The sequence below is a fragment of the Gymnoscopelus microlampas genome (assembly GCF_963454915.1).
Source record: "Gymnoscopelus microlampas genome assembly, chromosome: 14".
NCBI lineage: Eukaryota > Metazoa > Chordata > Actinopteri > Myctophiformes > Myctophidae > Gymnoscopelus > Gymnoscopelus microlampas.
The window spans coordinates 36,917,178-36,937,683 of NC_139951.1; the positions used below are offsets into that span (position 1 = coordinate 36,917,178).

Consider the following 20,506-nt stretch of genomic DNA (forward strand, 5'->3'; position numbering starts at 1 on the left):
GCAAATGCAAACAAATACTTCTGTTGTTGCATTATTATTGCAAAACAAAACGCCAAAGCGATACATATCGTCACGAAAACGTATCACGACATACTGTGGGACGATATATCGGCACACCCCTACCTCACACCCTCTGCATAGGAAAGTGGTGCTCCTCTCTCAAAGGTTTCACAAAGGTTTCCGTTACCCTATGTACACAACATTTGTTGAGTACTGGCAATTTCTGTGTGTGTACGTGTGTGTACTGCATTCTGGCAATTTCCAATAGTTTCCATCAACTGCAATGTGTTCGACCACATTTCCACTTTCTATTTTGGGCGTGTCATGTAAAGAAAAAAAATCACAAGATTTTCTTTAGAACGTGTCGCGTTGTGAGCTTGTAGATCGGCTGATGTTTAATAGGTATATAAGTGCTCATACTTGTGCCTATTAGTCGCTTCTTTCGAGCTTGTTTTCTCAGACCTGGTTGCTTGTTTGTTTCTCTCACAAAATCTGGCAACACTGGCTTGTGTTCTACATCTGCAGCGCAGGCCTGCTGACACACATACTGAGTGCAGGGCATGAATGAATGAATGGGGTCCTGCCTGGAGGCCTGTTCTGTTCCCTGCTGTCCCTATTCAGCCTCAGTGCCTGCTAGGCCAGGCCAGGCCAGTCCAGTCCAGGCCGCACACACACACTTGAAATATTTATTTATGTCCACATAATCAGAAGTACAAGAATGCCTTGTGGACATAAACACTGCCAGTGCAGTCAGATAATGGGAAAACAGCCAGTTACAAGGTGCATAGAGTGTATAAGGCAGTACATTGTTACATACAATAATGTTGGCATACTTGTCAAACACAGCAGACAACAATCATGGGTAAAGAAAACAACGCCTCCTCCAAATTGAGTGGCTTCCTAGTTCCTATAATACCTTGCTAATTGTTTAGCACACACACACACACACACACACACACACACACACACACACACACACACACACACACACACACACACACACACACACACACGCTCACATTCACACACACACACACACACACACACACACACACACACACACACACACACACACACACACACACGCTCACATTCACACACACACACACACACACACACACACACACACACACACACACACACACACACACACACACACACACACACACACACACACACACACACACACACACACACACACACACACACACACACATATTTTGGGCCATCGCTGGCTGTGCACAGGCTGTTTGGATTTAGGCCACAGGAGCATGACCGCAAAATGTTGCCGGTTCCTTGTATGAAAGTTAAAACCCCATGTTTCTTTGTTTTTTAAGAGATGTTGTCCCCGGAAGGTGATCTGGCAAAGGCATGTTCCTCATTAGTTAAACTCAACAACATAACATAAATAAATATAGAGAATTTAACCATCCACACAGTTTGCATGGCACATAGCTATTGGTCCTTTAGTTGTGCGCTGATTTTTTTTTTTAAATTCTAGACTTTTACTTGTAACAGAGTATTTCTACATTGCTGTGTTGATGTCCAAAATTGTTTCGTTTCAGGATTCAAATTTAAAACTAGCAAAAATAGCAGTTTCGAGCTTGTAGATCTGCTATTTTGGATACTTTTGTGTGACGCTGTAGTACCAGACCCTTACAAGTCTTTTCAGTAAAATCTTTTTTCCACCACTGTGTGCAGGTGGTGATGCGGCTGGTGCGCCTGCTCCCTGACGGCCACCGGATGAAGCGGGAGGTGGACATGGCGCTGGACGCAGTGAGCGAGACCATGACCCCCATGCACTACCACCTGAGAGAGAACATCATCTGCACATACAGACAGGTAAGGACAACAACCAAACCAATCTGGCAACCCATTCGGCTTAGTTTTTTGCCTCTGGGGGGGCGCCACCACCACCACATCCTTTTTTGTGTAGAAACAGGAACTTGGTTTGGCTCCTCCTCCTTTATAATCCTACTAGCAACAACGATACATGCTTTAAGGTGGTGGTGCTGACAGATTCTGCTGTTAGCATACTTCATACAAGGGGCGGAGTCTCAGAAAACGACCATTTTGGCTCTTATGTCATCGGGGGGGGGGGGGGGGGGGGGAGAGGGCGTTTGAAGGATAGTTTTCGCATTCCTAAGCCAATAATTTGATGACCGGTAGGCAGCGGTTGACAAAGGAGACTCTTTGCGTTTCCTACCGGAACCAAGTAGTAACGGCTGCAACCTTGGATGACAGGTCTGCAGATCCTGTGTCTGCAGACAGGTCTGTAGACACAAGCCACCTCCCTACTCCTCCTAGTGGCAACAACCGTCTTCCACCTTGGACCATGACGGAGGCGCGCCGACTCAGCAGACCTTGAGGCCGAGGAGTTGCGCCCGAGCGCCTCCAGGCGCGAGTGCCCGCAACGACCGGCCGAAGGTCTGCTAGTCGACTCAGCGCTGTCCGAGTTATGTACCGATAGGGACAGAATCGTAAATATTTTTGGTGGGGACTGCTGGCTCTGCAGGCCTGTCTGCAGAGCTTGCTCTCTGCAGACCGCCCCGCCCCTTCCCCCAGGCTGCAGCCGTTAGCTTCTCACCGGAACCGCTGCCGGTCAACAGATTATTGGCTTAGGAATGCGACAAAAACAAAGAAAATATCCATGAATTCAAGTCTCCATGGGGTGACAAATCGATAGAAAAAAAAGTCATTTTGGGGATGAACTATCCCGATGTAACTAGAAAGGGATGTTCTGTGAAGCACACATCTCTGCCAGACTGGGTGGCCTACCCAGGGCTGTAGTGGGTTGCAGCCGTCATAACCCGAGGAAGCTGTGGGGAGAAATAGGGTACAGTTCAACTTTTCGCATTTGTGGCAGAATTGAAAGTTTCTAGGTGCGCTTTATAGAGACCCCTCTGAACATGCAATCCCAAATTGGGGTTGATTAGATGTTGCGTGATATGTGCAATTTTTTGTAAGAAATAGGTCCCTCTCATTAATTGATGCGTTCCCGGTCTTCACTCTGAGAGTGTACAAATGGAACCGAATGGAGCCATAAGGTTCCATTTGTACACTCTCAGAGTTACACACTCATAAAGGTCAATCTGGACCGCTGGTGGTACCCCTGGCCCGATGTTGAGAACCAGTGATTGTAGAGATGCATAGTTTACTTTGCAGGGTCGGCATTGGCTGCAGTTCCACATGTGTCCCGTAGAGGGCAGCAGTAACTTACTTCTGTGGTTGTAGACACAGCTGAGACTTGGGGGACACATGAATCAAACTATAATTTACTGATCTAAATTACTGCCTGGAGATGTTGCTGTTGCCAAGTTTGCCAGGGGAAAAAAAGCGCTAAGGTGCAACATAATTTTTTATGATGTATTATTAGTACGAATCCCATTCTAAGGAAATTCAAGTGGGCAGTAAGCGTTTTTGAAATGGAAAACAGCAGTGCAGATAGAGGATGGAACAACATTGATTGCTTGTGGGATTTTGAGAATTCACTTTCCAGTGGAGTCTTGTAAACACATTGGCACTCATGGTACGATGAACAGCAGAATAGTGTAGGGGGTTTGATTTACCCGCTCTCCGTTATAATGATTATGGCAGATCGGAGAGAAAAGCACATCTTTCCCGCCTGGGTCCTATAGAGCAGTCGGTCTCAACCAGTGGTCCGGGGACCACCAGTGTTCCTTGAGGGTGTTCCAGGTGGTCCCCAGCTAAATGATGGAGAGTTGGTAACCAAATGGACTCTTATAGATATTTAACTCTTGAGAGCGTAACATCAAACCAAATGGACCCTTAAGGAACTGGTTGGAACAACGTGTTTCTTCCACGTGCTACGTCCTACCGGGGAAACTCCCCCCTGTCAGGTGATAAGAAGCGGCCTGTTCACTCCTCATGCATTGAAGGAAGCATGAGCTCAGTTCGGGGCTCTCCCCAGGCTGGCAGAGGGAGAGTAGTGCCCAGGATTACAAGCTTAGGCATTGGCTCTGGGTGAAAAATAGGGTTACAAAATCGTGGAATAAGAAAATAAAAAATACTTCCGTGACCCAGGCGTAGTGGGAGTGACGTCAGGACTTGCATTCAGTGGTTCTCAAAGTGGATTCCAGGGACTCTGTGGGTTCCTGTAGGGGGGTCTAAATGGACCCTTACAAGTCTGTAACTCTGACAGTATACAAATGGAACCAAATGGACCTTAAACCGGCCCATTTGGTTCCATTTGTATACTTCCATTTGTATACAGGCGGTGCACTGACTGGACCACGGCGTCCCAAACCTTTCAGCGGGACACCCAAAAGATACATCTTGTTTCTCCATCGCCAACCAAACGTACACAATTATATCGTCGCTGTCGGGCAGAAACCTCTTATCTCCATATTTTAACTTTTCTTAGTTTTCCCCTGTAAATTAACGCCCTTCTTGATCATACTACAGCGTCACACAAAAGTATCAAAATAGCAGATCTACAAGCTCGAAACTGCTATTTTTGCTTTAGTTTTGAATTTGAATCCTGAAAAGTAACAGTTTTGGACATATGAGGTTTCCACCCGACAGCGATGTTATATTATGAATGAATAATGAACTTATTAAATGCAAATTTTGCAATTTTTTGCAAAATCAAAAAAAGTGGGATATTTACACGCAACCCATTAAAAAAAAACTTGCGACCCCATTGTTTGGCAACACCTAACTGCACCGGTACTGGGAGGTTTTGCTCTGTTTTAGCCATTTGTAACGACAGACCATAATACTCAGAGTGAGTGTGTGTGTGTGTGTGTGTGTGTGTGCAGCAAGGCAGCCTTACACGACACAGGCTGGAGGTACCCAGCCCCGTCTCCACAATATCAATGGACCTCATTGTCCTGAAACCCGCTCTGTCTCTCTGCCTTATTTCCTCTCTCCTCTCCCCGGCTCCCCCCTTAAGCTGTGTTCACACTGGCAGCGACAAAGATACAGGCTATACCGTTCTGTTTCAGTGGAAGCCAGCGACAACGAAGATGCAAAGATACATCCGGCTTTTGTTGCTGCTACGAAAGCTACAACAGCTACAAAGCTATAAGAGCTGGTTTCAACTTTAGCGATAAAGCTACAAAACTACAAATATGCCGTGTATCTTTGTATCTGCCAGTGTGAATGCAGCATTAAGCCCCATTCTTACTTAGTTGCGCTCCTGTGTCACAGCAGTCGCACACCGCCGACTTGTAGATCGGCTATACCCCGTTGCACGACTATAGTGCGTACTGAAAATTCCTGAAGGGGGCGTCAACAAGTGTCATTTGGTAGCGTGGACATCTTGTTGGGGTATAAACAGGTTGACTTAACATTGACCCCCACCAGTATGTCTGCAGCTACTATGCCACGCCCCCCGTGGTGACGACACATTGGCAAGCACTATACAGCTACTGTACGTGGAACTCCTGCTTTTAGTTTTAGTCCAGGCATTTCTTACGCAGAATTGAGGGTCAACCTCACACTGATTGCAACGAGAAAAAAAAAAGATTTTGTATCCTAAATATATTCTGAATGAAAGGACCAAAAAAAAGTTGTAAGGAATTGTGTGGGGAAAGTTTTGAAAATGAATTCAAGTCCCCATGGGGTGACTAATCAATAGAAAGATTTTAATTTTGGGGGTGAACTGGCCCTTTAACGCCCTACTGAAATTTCCCCACAGGATCAATAAAGGTAGCTGTCTATTCTCTCTGTGTCTCTGTGTCTCTGTGTCTCTCTGTCTCTCTCTGTCTCTCTGTCTGTCTGTCTGTCTGTCTGTCTGTCTGTCTGTCTGTCTGTCTGTCTGTCTGTCTGTCTGTCTGTCTGTCTTTCTCTCTTTCTCATATACAGTTTACAGTGTTGACTGTTGAATGCAGTACACTGGGTCTAAAAAGTAATTAAGTAATACCTCCAGTGTTGCCCTGTCCGCTTATTATAAGAGACTTTGGGCTTGTTTTTCTGTAAAGTCACTTCGAAATATTGGTAGTTTGCGGGTTGCAGGATTTGTGTTCACTTTTTTTTTGATTGTCTTTTGAAAATAGCAGATCTACAAGCTCACAACGCACTGTGAGCTTGTAGATCTGCTATTTTCAAACAGGCATTAGGTTCAAAGTGATCATTCATGCGGCCTATAGTCGCTTCTTTTGGGCTTGTTTTCATAGACCCGGTTGCTTATTTCTATCGCAAAATCTGGCAACACTGAATACCTCCCTATTCCAGATTATACCCTCATAGTGTTTTTCATAAATAAGTTATGGCTTGGGCTAATAATATGCTGGATTTAGTATTAAATAATACCTCCCCTTGTACAGATTACACCCTCCTTGTGTTTTTCATAAACAAGGTTACTTGGGTGAATAATAATACACTGGTTTTAGTAGTAAGTAATGCCTCTCTAGATCAGATTATACCCCACTTGCTTTGCATAATATCTGTGCTGGAGGGAAAGCCAGGTGTCATGGTATCAACAACAGTGACAATCAGGAGTGGTATAGAAGTGGTTCTCAATCTTTTTCATATCAAGGGCCCCCAAAATGACATGTATTTGGCTGCAGACCACCGTCTCAAATATTTAGTTCCAGGGACCCCAGAATGGGGGTCCCTGGATACTTTGGCTATTTTTGAATAGCCAAAGTATGAAAGGTTAAAGTATGAAGTATGAAGTGGTTAAAATTATTGTGATGCCATATTAACACATTTTTGCTGTGTTTTCTCACTCAAAAGTAAGTAAACAAAAGTAAGTAAACAAACCAACATACAGTGTAAGTGTATGCAGGGTATCTGCACATTTCTAAATGTACAATTTTATGACTTTTAAGACCTTCTATTAACCAAATTGGCCAAATTGTCAAATATTATGCAAGAAAGGGGATTTTTGGGGGGGGAAATAGACGGCTATTTTCACAATATGTATCCGTGGAACTGAGTCAAACTTAATGTAATGCCTGCAATTCCAAGTGCTTGTCAGGATGTGGGGTCCCCAGTTCAAATATGATTTTTTTTGGGGGGGGGGGGTCACGGCCTGAAAAGTTTGGGAACCCTTGCCATAGATAAATAAGAATGATTTTAAAAAATGGTATACTGAGCTGCTGTAGCCCTAGATATCTGCACTGCACATGTCTCATCATCTCCCTGCCAAAAGCATTGCCCCTCAGGCCTTCCTTTTCAGTCCTAGGAGTCTCCGCTGTAGCTTTTTTTTCTTTTTGGGTTCAAATTCACCTTTAAATGTATTTTTTTTTGTGAAACTTGATGTACAACCTTCTAATGGTGTTAAATCAGAAAGGATATCATCCATCTGTAGTATATCGATGCTGTTGGGGGTAGAAACCTTGTATATCCATATTGAAACTTGTTATTTTAGCAATGTGTCGTGCAGGCTTGTAGATTAGCAATTTTCAAATAGGCAAAGGATAAAATAGGGCTTAACCCATTAAAACCAGGAAAGACAACACAAATCTTCTCCTCTGGCCAAATATATATCATTATGGGGGCCCTTGACACAAATACGTTTGAGAACTACTGATTTAGAAGGCATTTGTAGAGTTGGCCACAGGTCTTAATGTAAATGTTAACTTGTAACTAAAGGTTTCAATTAATTGTGTAAAAAAAAAAAGAAAAAGTACAACATTTGCCTCCGAGATGTAGTGGAGTGGAAGTATAAATTCTCAAGTAAAGTAAAAGTACTTGAGTAAATAATAATTAGTTACTTTCCACCACAGAGCAGAAGAGTATGGGGGCGTGAGTTTTTTTTTTTTTTTTGGGGGGGGGGTTGTGTGTAACCCCTCACTCCCACTCTTCCCCTCACGTAGCCCCGTTCCCCCTCCACTCCTCTAACGCTCCCCTCCTCCCTGATGGTGGTTGGAAAATGTTTCTTTGATAGAGAAAAATGTATTTACACTGGGACTTGAACCAGCGGCACGTTCCCAGAGGGGACTGTTTTTTTGGGGAGCGGGGGGGGGGGGGGGGTGTTTGAGGGTCTTTTCTGAAGAGCGTAACCACTTATGCAACTATTTTTGTTTATACTTTTTTATAAATTTGGGAGGAAAGTATAGCAAAAAAAATACCAAGATCTACAAAGATCTGTTAGTTGATCTTGTAGATCTTGCTATTTTTGACATTCTTCCACATTTTATTTTATTTAAAAAAATTGACTTGAACTTGATTCGAACTTGTCTTGAACAAATGTTTTGTCAGTTTCAACTTTTTGTAACACAATTTTTCACTCAATGCCAATTGCCTAAGTAATCCTGGGCGCTACTCTCCTTCCAGCCTTGCGCGCGCAAGGCTGGCATGCGCATGCGCGAACATTTTCGGGTTATTTTGGGTGGGTTTGTTGATTTTTTAGGGGGGATAATTTGTTTATTCCGGTTAATTCGGTTCGCCTCGCGCTCGCGGTGGTTGCGAGGTGCGGGGGACTGGACTGATTTTATTATTTATATAAAAAAAAAATGTTTGGGCTGGACTGAGTAGTGGGGGGACACAGTGTCCTTTAATTAAACAGGCGCCGGCGCCACTGATGAGGAGTTAACAGGCCGCTTCTTATCACCTGACACTGCTGACAGGGGTTTTGACAGTTTTGTAAAATGTCTTTATTTTATTTTTTTTGCCTGTAATAACAGCGAAAGTAGGAACTCCAGCTTAACTCATTCAGTGCCAAAAATATTTCTGGCTATATCACCCCTGTGCCAGAGCCAAAAATACATTGTAAAAAAAAAAGTGCTTAGGAAGCGAGATACAGCTTTTTTCAGTAACAAGAAGTGAATGGAGCAGCAAATCTTCAAACCATGATATCTTGGGTTCTGAACATTTTTTTCAAAAAAAAAAAATGTTTTTTGAATTTTTATTAATTTTTTATTCATGACGTCTCAGACGTCATTGGCACTCTGGGCTTATGAAAAACATGACGTCTCAGACGTCATAGGCACTAAATGAGTTAAAGGGAGTCCCGACTACCCCTAGCTGAATGGGAAACAGAAGGTCCCAGGTGCGAGCTCCGGCTATGTGTCGAGGTGTCCCTGAGCAATATATTTAACCCCTAATTTCCCCCACCCTAACCCTAAACCTGACCCTGACCATATGAGCACTGAGCAGCCATCAACTGGGTGAAGCCGAAACTGAATTTCCCTGCGGGATTTTTTTTTACCCATTAAAAAATGTTGCCTTATTTTGCTGGGGACCCCCTGGAACCCCCTCAAGGACCCCTAGGGGTGCCGGGACGGACCCCACTTTGCGAACCACCTGCTCTAAACATTCCGCACTGCTGCTTCATCTTTGCCCGTGTCTCCATTCATCTCCTGCCAACCCCAACAAAACATGCACGTGCACGCACGCACCTACACATGCACAACACACACACACACACACACACACACACACACACACACACACACACACACACACACACACACACACACACACTATAGCTCTCTTATTCCCCATCTTCATCTTTCCATTTCCACTGCTTTTCCTTTTACTCTTTTTTTTCTCCCCCACAGTAACGGTATAGCATCTTTAAGGCCAGTATTGCTGCTGCCGATTTGATGACTGTTTTTAGCGTTGTCTATTAAAAAATAGCAGATCTACATGTGAACATTTTAGAAAAGTCTTGAATTTGTTTGAATTTTTTAAAATATTTGTTTTAAAACACAAATCTTCTCTTCTGGGGGTCCCTGGCACAAAACATTTTCAGATGCCAAATACATATCAATATGGGGGTCCTTGACACGAAAAAGTTTGAAAACTACGATTTAGAAGGCATTTGTAGGCCTCAGGTCTTAATGGGTTAATGGTGCATCCCTACTATTCAGCACTGGACCTCCATGTAACACCAGAGAGTGACAGCCTCTGACAGCAAGTGGAAGGGGTCGTCCCTTTGTTCCCCGGGTTCTATGTTCCCCAGGTTCTATGTTCCCCAGGTTCTATGTTCCCCACGTACCTTAGGGTTAGGTTAGCTGGGAACATACTGTAGAACCTGGGGAACATAGATATGCTCCCATGTGGAACAACTGGCTGAAAAGCAGCTGGGCCCAACCATCAGTTGAGTCAGGTTCATTTGTCCAGTAGCCATGTTGTTCTTTGCTATTTTTGTACAGTGGTTCTCAAACTTCTTTTTTTTTTTCAATCTCTGCCTATAATGACATTTATAAGCCAAAACAGGGCCAGTTGTTTAAACAGGGCAAGGAAGGGGGACTGCAGAAACGTGATTTGTATTGACAATGTCATTATTACAGCTCCTGTCTGTCTCTTGAGAGTGACACACATTTAATTAAAATAAATAATAACATTAATAATAATGTCTCTCTCTCTCCTCTCCTCTCTCTCTCTCTCTCTCTCTCTCTCAGCATGCTCTCGGTCGGTGGTGTTTGTGTAGCAGCACACCACATTAAGATCCTTCGTTACCCTTGTACTGGCTGAGAATATGTACTGTAAGAAGTACTTATTTTTCCCTCTGGACATCCCCCCCCCCCCTCAAAGAAAAAAAGAAAAAAGCGTAGCGACTGTGCTGGCTGGCGTGAATGAAGGTGAATCATGCTGTGTGTATGCGTGTCCGCGTAGAAAGGCCCTCACGGTTTGGACGGGGCAGTGGAAACATATTTTCAGAAAGCGGAGAATGCAGTGAGCAGGTTTTTACTGAGGGGGAAAAAGGTAAGGCAGCAGGGTTCTCAAACTGGGGTCCGGGGACCGCCGCCCCCACCAGGGGTCCTTGAAGGGGTTCCAGCAGGGGGTCCTGTCCCCCGCCCCCCCCAGCTAAATTGGGGGGGTGGTCCATTTGGTTCCATTTGTACACTCAGAGTTATGGAGGGTCCATGGCCCTAATGCCATAATGCCTAATGTCAGTGGTTCTCAAACTTTTTCATGTCAAGGACCCCCAAAATGACATGTATTTGGCCACGGACCCCCATCTCAAAATATGTTGTTCCAGGGACACCCCAGAAGCAAAGATTTCAGTTACAAATGTTTGTTTTAAAAAATATTACATAATAAGATTTGCACACATTTTTACGATTTTTCAAAAATAGCAGATCTACAAGCTCGCTGCGCTATGAGCTTGTTTATCTAATATTTTTGAATAGCCAAAGTATAAAATATGGATAAAATGGTTAAAATTACACTATATTAACACATTTTGCTGGGGACCCCGTGGTACCCCCCCAAGGACCCCGGGGGTGCCCCAGACCCCACTTTGAGAACCAATGCCCTAATGCATGCCAAACTGGGGGTCCTTGAAATGAAAACGTTTTAGAGAAGCACTGAGGTGAGGGGACGTCCTTGGACAGGCACTGTCTGGGGGAGGAATCGTGGGCCAAACACGGGAGTTTTTTTTTAGAGCGAGAGACCTGAGGATGAGACGACCGCAATACTGGCAGACCTTTGCTTTATTTTGATTGAACCAAAGAAAAAACTAACAATGTATGGGTAAAGAATGGAAGAAATGACAGGGAACACATTGAATAGGTCAGTATACATAACCGCTGTCAGACGGAACTGTATGTACTGCATGTCCAAAGAAAAAAAAAAAACTCATATTCCATTGGATCTTAAGTAGTTAGTATTTAGTCATAGGCTCTTGTTAATACTTTCCATTTGTTAAATATATTTATAAAACCCACACACAGACTTGATTGGCATGTCATTATGGACGGAAATATTCGAAACATTCTCAAGTCTCTCAAAAACAGCAGAAATGGCTGCTCACAATGTGTCGAGACTAGAGCGTGTAGATGGGCTATTTGTTGTTATTTTTGGCATTACACTGTCATACGATGATGTATAAACTAGCATATTGGCAGTAGTGTAAAGTAACTAAAGTACATTTACTCAAGTACTGTACTTGTTGTATGTTATTTTCAAAAGGCAGACAATTAATGTCAACAAGGTCCAATGACCTCGTTGACATTTGTGGAACCACACAGTGCAACCCTCAGTGATTAGCACCGATCAGGGGATCGATTATACTGGAGATAAATATTCTGTGACTACTTGAAAAAGGTATAAGAAAATTGAAAAATTGCTGCCACAGTTCGCAATTATTTTTTTATTTCATTGGCACTGAATGAGTTAAGTAAAACATTTGAGTGCTTTTTCCACCACTGCCCATTTGTTTATGGAAAAGTAACTAAAACTAACTAACTAACTATGGAGATAAATGGTTTCTTCTATAATGAGAGGCTTGCGTGGCTGGTGGTTTTTACGTCCTTATCGTGATCATTGACCAGTACTCCTGTTCTTCAAGGCCCCTCCGTGTGTTTACAGTCCTCCTCTCTTTTAGGATGCCTGCTTGACATAAGTGGGCCAATTACAACGCGGAGATCTGCCACGGCCGGGCCAAGGGAAACATTGGCGTAAAAATGAACCCGGCTGAACCAAGAGAGGCAGGTTCTCCTTGGACTGAAGCACGCGGGTTAGCCTCTCGCCGGCCCTGTGAAAGAGCCCTCTCAGTTATATAGACACGCGGCACAGAGCGGTCGAGAGGGAAAGGTGGGTGGGTGGGTAGGGTGGGTATGAGGAGGAGGAGGGGGTAGTTAGATGTTTTCATTTCTAATTCCCAGCCTCTCACATGCCCCTGCCAACTGTAATATTTGCGGCGGTGGCCGTCTACGAAACAACTTTATTTTGACCGGATCGCGTCGCCAGGTTCCTTGAATCACATCTTAACCCATTCAGACCGGGAACACATCTGTGTCACTTTAAAGGAGTAGTTCACCCAAAAAATGACTAATTTTAGATCAATTGCACACCCCATGAAGCCTTGAATCCATGGATTTTGTTTTTGTTTTTGTGGCATTCCTAAGCCAATAATTTGATTCCCGTCTCCTACCGGCTAATGTATCCGGTAGGAGACACAAAGTACATTATTTGTGTCAATAATCAAATTATTGGCTTAGGAATGCATCAAATTATTGGCTTAGGAATGCCACAAAAACTAAAATAAATCCATGAATTCAAGGCTTCATGGGGTGTACAATTGATAGAAAATAAGTCATTTTTTGGGTGAAAATGTGTGCAAATCTTTGAATATATATATATACATTTTTAACTCAAATCTTTGCTTCTGGGGGGTCCCTGGAACAAAATATTTTGAGATGCGGGTACGCAGACAAATACATATCATTTTGGGGGTCCTTGACGTGAACAATGTTTGAGAACCACTGATATAGAGCAACATAAGTAAAAATATAATTTAGAAGACATTTGTAGAATCCCCAGAAGCAAATATTTTACTTAAAAATGTTCGCTGATCTACAAGCAGATCTACAAGCTCGTAGCAACACTCGGGGCCACGCTATGAGCTTGTATATCTGCTATTTTTGAATAGCCAACGAAACCTAAAAAATGACACAGATGCGTTCCCGGTCTTAATGGGTTAAGCAGGTGCACAACCCAGGTGAGCTTATTTGGACGCCCCGCTATAACATTAAGGCCCTTCCCATTTCCAAACAGTCCCAGACAGGGAGGATTTTGTGTTCGTGGCCTGCTGTGCTCTCTTAGCCTTGAGCCAGTGCAGTGTGGTGCTATGCAAGCAGCAGCAGTGGAGAGGTGGGAATACACCGGGATATATATAAAGAATCCCTAGGGACTTCCAGGGGTGGGGGGCGTGGGGGGGGTCTAGGATGCACAGCTGTTAAAAGGCCAAATGCTATTCAGAAGCATGTTTATTTTTGTGGACTTTTCCACGACTTGAATTGACATAAAATGACGCTCGGTTAAACCATTTAAAAGCCTCTATTCTTAGTGAAACGGGCCCGAGTAAGCTCTGTACTTGGACCGCTTTTTTTTAGCCAAAAAAATGCCGATATACAAGCTCACAACACGTCGCAATATCGGCTATTTTTAGGCTAATGTTCCCCCCCTCCCCCCAGAATATAGATGCCGGGGGTTCAAGTGGTTAAAGGGATAGTTCACCCAAAAAGTTGCTTTTTTTCTATCGATTAGTCACCCCATGGAGACTTGAATTCATGGATATTTTGATGACCGTTCCGGTAGTAGACACAACAAGTCTCCTTTGTGTCTCCTACCGGAACCGCTGCCTACCTGGTCATCAAATTATTGGCTTAGGAATGGACAAAAACAAAAAATATCCATGAATTCAAGTCTCCATGGGGTGACTAATCAATAGAAAAAAAGTCATTTTGGGGGTGAACTATCCCATTAATACATCTTGTCCTCGTCTCTATTCCCCATTGATGTCTCCATGACATGACCCATTATGTAGCTGCCATGTTCAGCTGGAGCCGTAGAATTCAGACCGTGTAAACATTAGTCGCAGGAAATGCTGTCTGAAAAGACATGGATTTGTTTCGCTTACAGCTACTCCTCCAAATGCACTTTCCTTTTTGACTAAGGTCTGGTGAAAGCCAACTTGTTTTTTTGTATTATTGACCCAGCAGATACAATCTGAGGGTTTGTGGTCACAACATAATATTATAGTATGTCAAAAGGACAAAACTCAACAAAAAAAGCTTGAGAGGAAGTGCAAAAGTGTGTGTAAACCGAGTGTGTTTGGAGGGTAGGGGGGAGTTGCAGAGACGTACAGTACAGAAAAATAAAATCAATAAATATAGCTGCAAGCAGTGGTACAGGGGCCAAGGAATAAAAACCAATATGCAATAATGGCATTAATAAGAATTGAAACAGAATACATTGAACTTGAGAGAAAGCAGCCCATTAGTGATGAGCGGGTCGGGTTTTTTCATGACCCGCCCCGCCCCGCGACGGAACCCAACCCGCCTCAACCCGCCCCGCGAACCCATATATAAATCTATGGCTCAACCCGCCCCGCGACCCGCGATTTTTTTTTTATTCTGTAAAATCATGGTTAGAAAATAATCCCCAAGTATATTCAAACTGTTTTATTGTTATTATTCTTATTCTTATTAGGAATACAGACAAAACAAGAGCATGTGATTATTTTTTTGTGTGTGAGAGCGGCTGACCCGCTCACCCACAGCCCGCATAATTGCCTCTGAAATTCTGACTCGACCCACCCGCGCCGCGGGTTGACCCGCGGGTCCCGCGGGTTACGGGTCGACCCGCTCATCACTACAGCCCATGCAATTAACAAATGGCATTCTCAACAGCTGAGCAGAGTGCTGGGGGATTGTGGATAGTGTATATCCACAAGTATCTCTGTATTGTGTTGTTTATAATGCAGATTTCAAACTTGTGTTCCAAATTCTGTTATCATGACACAAGTTTGCAATGTATTTGACTTCATCTTTCCTGACAGCACAGATGGATTGTAGTATTCCAATTAGGCTTTTACATTTTGTCACCATGGCGACAATATGTGGTTAGTCAGCTTCATATTCCGACAGTGGATATCGGTGTTGCCCTTCTACCACTGTAAGAAGTTAACTTTAAGCCATCTGTACGACTGCTATTTTTTAAACTTAAAAAAAAAAAAAATATGTAAAATGTTTTTAAAAATTTGAATATTTGGCACCAAACATTTTCAGATGGGGGGTCCGTGGCAAAATACATACATACACATTTCGGCGTCCTTGACAAGAAAAGGTTTGAGAACCACTGGTGCAAAGGATTCTACATTCTCTTCAGTGAGGTCGGTGGTAGGTCAATTTAAGGCTAGATAGCCTTGCAGCTCTGAATGGAAACTCATGCCGTGTTTGTGTGTGTTTCTGTGTGTGTGTGTGTGCGTGCGTGTGTGTGTGTGTGTGTGTGTGTGTGTGAGAGACTTTGCAGCTGACGTGGAGAGTCTCCATTACAGTCAGTTAGCATAATGTCACGCGTTCAGTCCCTCTATAAACCCCTTGTTCTAAATGGGACTGTGCACTCTCGTGCTCTTATACCTCCCTGATCACTTTGGAAATCGTTATGGGGCAGCGCGTGTGTCCTAGACTATCCCCCATTTGCCCCCCGCGAATAACTTTAGCTGCCCTCGCCTGGCCCCTGGGCTTGACCTCAGTCACCCCCCCACCGCCCCCCACCCCCCCCCCCCCCATGGCCCCTGGACGGTACTTTGGACCTCACTGGGCACTTGCCATTTCCTGCCCCCCACACATTAAACCTATCATTGCCCCAGAGCCCCGGAGACCAGAAAGAACAACATAAAAAAAATACATGCTTGAGCGTTTAACCACTTAAACCCCATATGGTTGAGCGGAGTCCCTCAGGGCTCTATGCTGGTGTATTTTCTGTTTTGGAAACGTTAAATTAAATCATGGCAGTATTCATTTGATTCAATATTCAGAATATTAATAATTAATACAGTGTGCCCCCCCTCCCCCCTAATTATGACTTTAAATTGTCCCGTTTAGTGAGAGCTCCGGGCTCTAAGGATGGCAGTGTAGGTCACACCACGGTGGTCCAGTTCAATCAATCAATCAATCAATCAATCAATGAAAGTTTATTGATATAGCACATTTCATACGTCAAGCACGGTTCAATATGCGTTGCAGAATAGGTTAAAATTAAAGATAAAAACATTATAATAAAAGTAAGCATTGTTGGGGCAGCACTTGGGCCTCTAGGGTGCGCTCACAGGCCTTTTTAAGACTCTTAATCCTGCTTTTTTTGTGGGTCCTCGCGGGGATCCGTGGGGGCGCCGTCCCGACGCAGGACGACTCTGCATCGCATTATATAAGAGATTGGGTTTCATTGGTATCACTGACAAAGCATGTGCATTCTGAGTCTCAAACCGCAAGCTGTATTGCCCCCCCGCCCCCCCATTCTTCAGCAATGACATGATAGAAATATTAGTTGACGGCAGATCTGTGTGTGTGTATATCTGGATTGACACAGCTGGTCTCCCCCCCCGCCCCCCCCACCCCCCACTCCTGACTTTTTCATGATTTCATCGGCACACTACAGTGACTGGAAAAAGAGAGACAGAGGGTTGGAATCTGTAAAAACCATTAACGTAAAGTAAAGGCGTCTCCATCTCCCTCTCCTCTCTCTCTCCTGCCTGGCTGCTGCTGCTGCTGCTGCATTGGCCCCTGTGTTCCTTTAACCCATTAACACCTGATGAGGCCCATTCTATACAAATGTCTTCTAAAACAGTTTTCTGAAGAAAAAAAAAGGATGTTGCTACCATTGATAAGTGGTGCTGAAAGCTTTTTCATGTCAAGGACTCCCCAAAATTATATGTATTTGGCTGTGGACCCCCATATGAAAATATGTTTCTTCCAGGGACCTCCAGATGCAAAGATTTGAGTAACAAAATTGCGCTTAAAAAAATAACATTTCAACGTTTTTTTTGTTTTTTCAAAAATAGCAGATCTACAAGCTCATAGCGCGGCATGAAGTGACGCGCTATGAGCTTGTAGATCTGCTATTTTTGAATAGCCAAAGTATAAAATATGGTTAAAGTGACGCGCTATGAGCTTGTATTTCTGCTATTTTTGAATAGCCAAAGTATAAAATATGGTTAAAGTGACGCGCTATGAGCTTGTATACATTATCTGCTATTTTTGAATAGCCAAAGTATAAAACATGGTTTAAAGTGGTTAAAAATCTACAATGACACCGATGCTTACCCGGTTTTAATGGTTTAAAAAAGCTGCGCTGGGCACCACTGTGATCCATAAAGATCAGGCATGCAGCTTGAGGCCAGATGATATATAACTTTGATTACTACGGCTACCGGCTGGCTGGCTGACTGACTGGCTGGATAGATGGATGGCTTGTTAAATCCCCGCTTTTTTTTAATGAACCATTTTCAACCTGGCGTCCCTATTTCGGGCATGTCATTATGGACAAAAACGTCTCAAAAAGAGTTTAAATAACGCGTCACGGTGTCGATGGGCTATTTCTGCTATTCGTCGTACAGTGTGTGGCAAAGTATACAGGGCTTAAGTGGTTAAGAATAAGGACGAAAAAAAAATGTGCGCGCGCTAGCCTCTGCCGTATATATGTGTGTGCACATATAGTAGCCTATAGTACATGTACTATACTAGAAATTCGGGCCGCGTAGAGTTAGACACCTACGTGCCACTGCCGATGTGACAGATATGAGCATATGGAGATCTGTGTGTCTTTCAGTCCTTGTCCCTTTAAATGCAAATGCTAGCAACACCGGAGACAATTTTCATAGACCTAGTTGCTTGTTTCTCTTGCTAAACCTGGCAACGACACTCAGACAACAGCGCGCACTGGGCCGCACGCAGAGCTGTTGTTTATAAAGACGATAACGTGGTTAATAATGTTTTCATTGGGATGTACATGTACACGAAAATTAAGGACACATTAACGTGACTGGGGTGGGAATGGGGACAAGTAGCAAATGTGCAAGTATTATTAGCCATTTTGGCTAACTCTTGCTAACAGTGTTCCCCTCCGGTTTGTACGGGGCCGAAATATTGTTGAAAGAAAATAATTATGCTCCAAAGAGCCAAATGTATAGTGAACAATGAAAAGTTGACCAAACAATGCCTAAATAAACAAAGAACGTTTTGGCAAACGTTTTACAGAAATTGTACATGTTCTTGTTGTATAACATAACAAAACAATGAAAAGGGAAGGGGATAACCAGGACACATGGAAGCGCTGAATTTTGCAAAATGTAAAGATAGATAGATAGCAATTCTGCATAATATGCTGTAGTACAGTGGTTCTCAGAGTGTGGTCTTGGGGAACCCTCAGGGTTCCTTGAAGGGGTTCCAAATGGACCCTTACTGGTCTGTAACTCTGAGAGTGTACAAATGGAACTAAATGGACCCTTAATGGTCTGTAAGTCTAAGAGTGTACAAATGGAACCAAATGGACCCTTACTGGTTTGTAACTCTGAGAGTGTACACATGGAACCAAATGGACCCTTACGGGTCCATTTGGTTCCATGTGTACACTCTCAGAGTCTTTAAAACCACCGCTGTATTATATTTGCATCTCTGTCTCATTTGCAGACATCTCTAGGTCTGGGCTGCTGGACACACTCCCAGTCTGTTGTGGATTAGGTGGAGATCTGACTCTCTCCTGCTCGCCTGTCTGTCTCCCTGATTTGTGTGTGTGTGTGTGTGTGTGTGTGTGTGTGTGTGTGTGTGTGTGTGTGTGTGTGTGTGTGTGTGTGTGTGTGTGTGTGTGTGTGTGTGTGTGTGTGTGTGTGTGTGTGTGTGTGTGTGTGTGTGTGTGTGTGTGTGTGTGTGAGCCCATGAGCGAGCCAGGTGCTTCTTTTCCATTGTGGATGGAAGCTGCTTTATTCAATTTATGACATTTTTATGCAGAGCGGGAACAATGGGATCATTAAGGATGAGCTACTGCACTTTTCTTTGTTGGCTGGCTGGCCTGGAACTTACGCAATAGATCACATGGTACAGTCAGTGTTATATGCTGTAACTGAGTACATTTACTTGAGTACTGTACTTAAGTACATTTTTGGAGTGTTTGTACAGTACTTCACTTGACCTTATGGTCATAAATACCTTGGTCTCAAGGTATTTATGACCTTGAGACCACTGTATTTTTAAAGACAACGTATTCAATCAATAAATCAAGTGTAGATTGTTGTACAGAAATAGCCAGTCTACAAAGCATACAAAATCGTTCATTACTCGTCTTAATCGAGGCAAAAGTCAGAATCGATCATGATATTGATTTGAAGTCGTATCACCCAGCTCTTAGTGTATACATACTAAAATCCCCTAAGGTTCTGAAAAGACGCTCTAATAATGATAATAGCCGGGCCAGGAATACATTATTATTGAGAGACTGTGAGTTGGGGGGACAATACAATCGAAAAGGGCTTTTGTATGACTTTGCCAAACGCAGAAACCATATCCTGTGCAGAGCTAATAATAAAAATGCCACCGTGAGGCCTGGAGGATCTGGGTTTTCATTACTTGTGAGGCTAGACAGTGCAGGGTCTTAACCACTTAAAGCCCACCATCCGTATCGTGGGGAGAGCTTTTGCAGAAAATAGCCGATCGACAAGCTCACAATGCGTCGCAGCGCGACGCGTTGTGAGCTTGTCGATCGGCTATTTTCAGCGAAAGCTTTCTCCATGGCCCGGACGGTTGGCATAACCGTCTGGGCACCTAGGCTGGTAATCCAACCTAACAGCGTGTCGCGGGTTCGACTCCCGATCCCGACGACCTATTCTGCGTGTCACCCCCCCCATCTCTCTCCCCATTTCCTGTCTGTCTACTGCATACCTATCAATAAAGGCAGAAAAGGGCCCAAAAAAAAGCTTTCTCCACAATAACAGAAAACTGAATACTGAGGCTCCCCCAAATTTGGAGTCATTCATCATAGATATCGTATCTGTCGGGTGAAAACCTCATACATGTCCAAAGCTGTTGCTTTTCAGGATTGAAATGGATTCAAAATTAGCAAAAGAAGCAGATCTACAAGATCTACAAAACTTGTCGCTTTGCGCCGCGTTGTCGAGCTTGTGCATCTGCTACGTTTGATGCTTCTGTGCGATGCTTAAGTATGATCATGAAGGGCGTTGATTTATGAAAAAAACAAAAAAAGTTTGAATATGGAGATTGGAGGTTTCTGCCTCGACAGCAACGATATCATAGACGTTTACATGAGTTTGTTGCTACATGAGTTTGTTGCTAACTGACATAATGGC

General features: G+C 43.6%; 2 protein-coding genes across 6 annotated transcripts in view; one reads left to right on the top strand and one right to left on the bottom strand.

Annotated features, from left to right (window-relative positions):
- pald1a (phosphatase domain containing paladin 1a) overlaps positions 1 to 20,506 on the top strand; it is a 118,306-nt gene that overhangs the window by 60,917 nt on the left and 36,883 nt on the right. For all 5 annotated transcript variants that reach the window (XM_084079455.1, XM_084079458.1, XM_084079457.1 and 2 more), the window contains exon 18: positions 1,702 to 1,842. In XM_084079455.1, the coding sequence (XP_083935581.1) occupies positions 1,702 to 1,842 (141 nt within the window). The remainder of the gene's footprint in view (positions 1 to 1,701; positions 1,843 to 20,506) is intronic.
- polr3a (polymerase (RNA) III (DNA directed) polypeptide A) overlaps positions 1 to 20,506 on the bottom strand; it is a 380,370-nt gene that overhangs the window by 42,004 nt on the left and 317,860 nt on the right. The gene's annotated exons all lie outside the window — the stretch shown is intronic.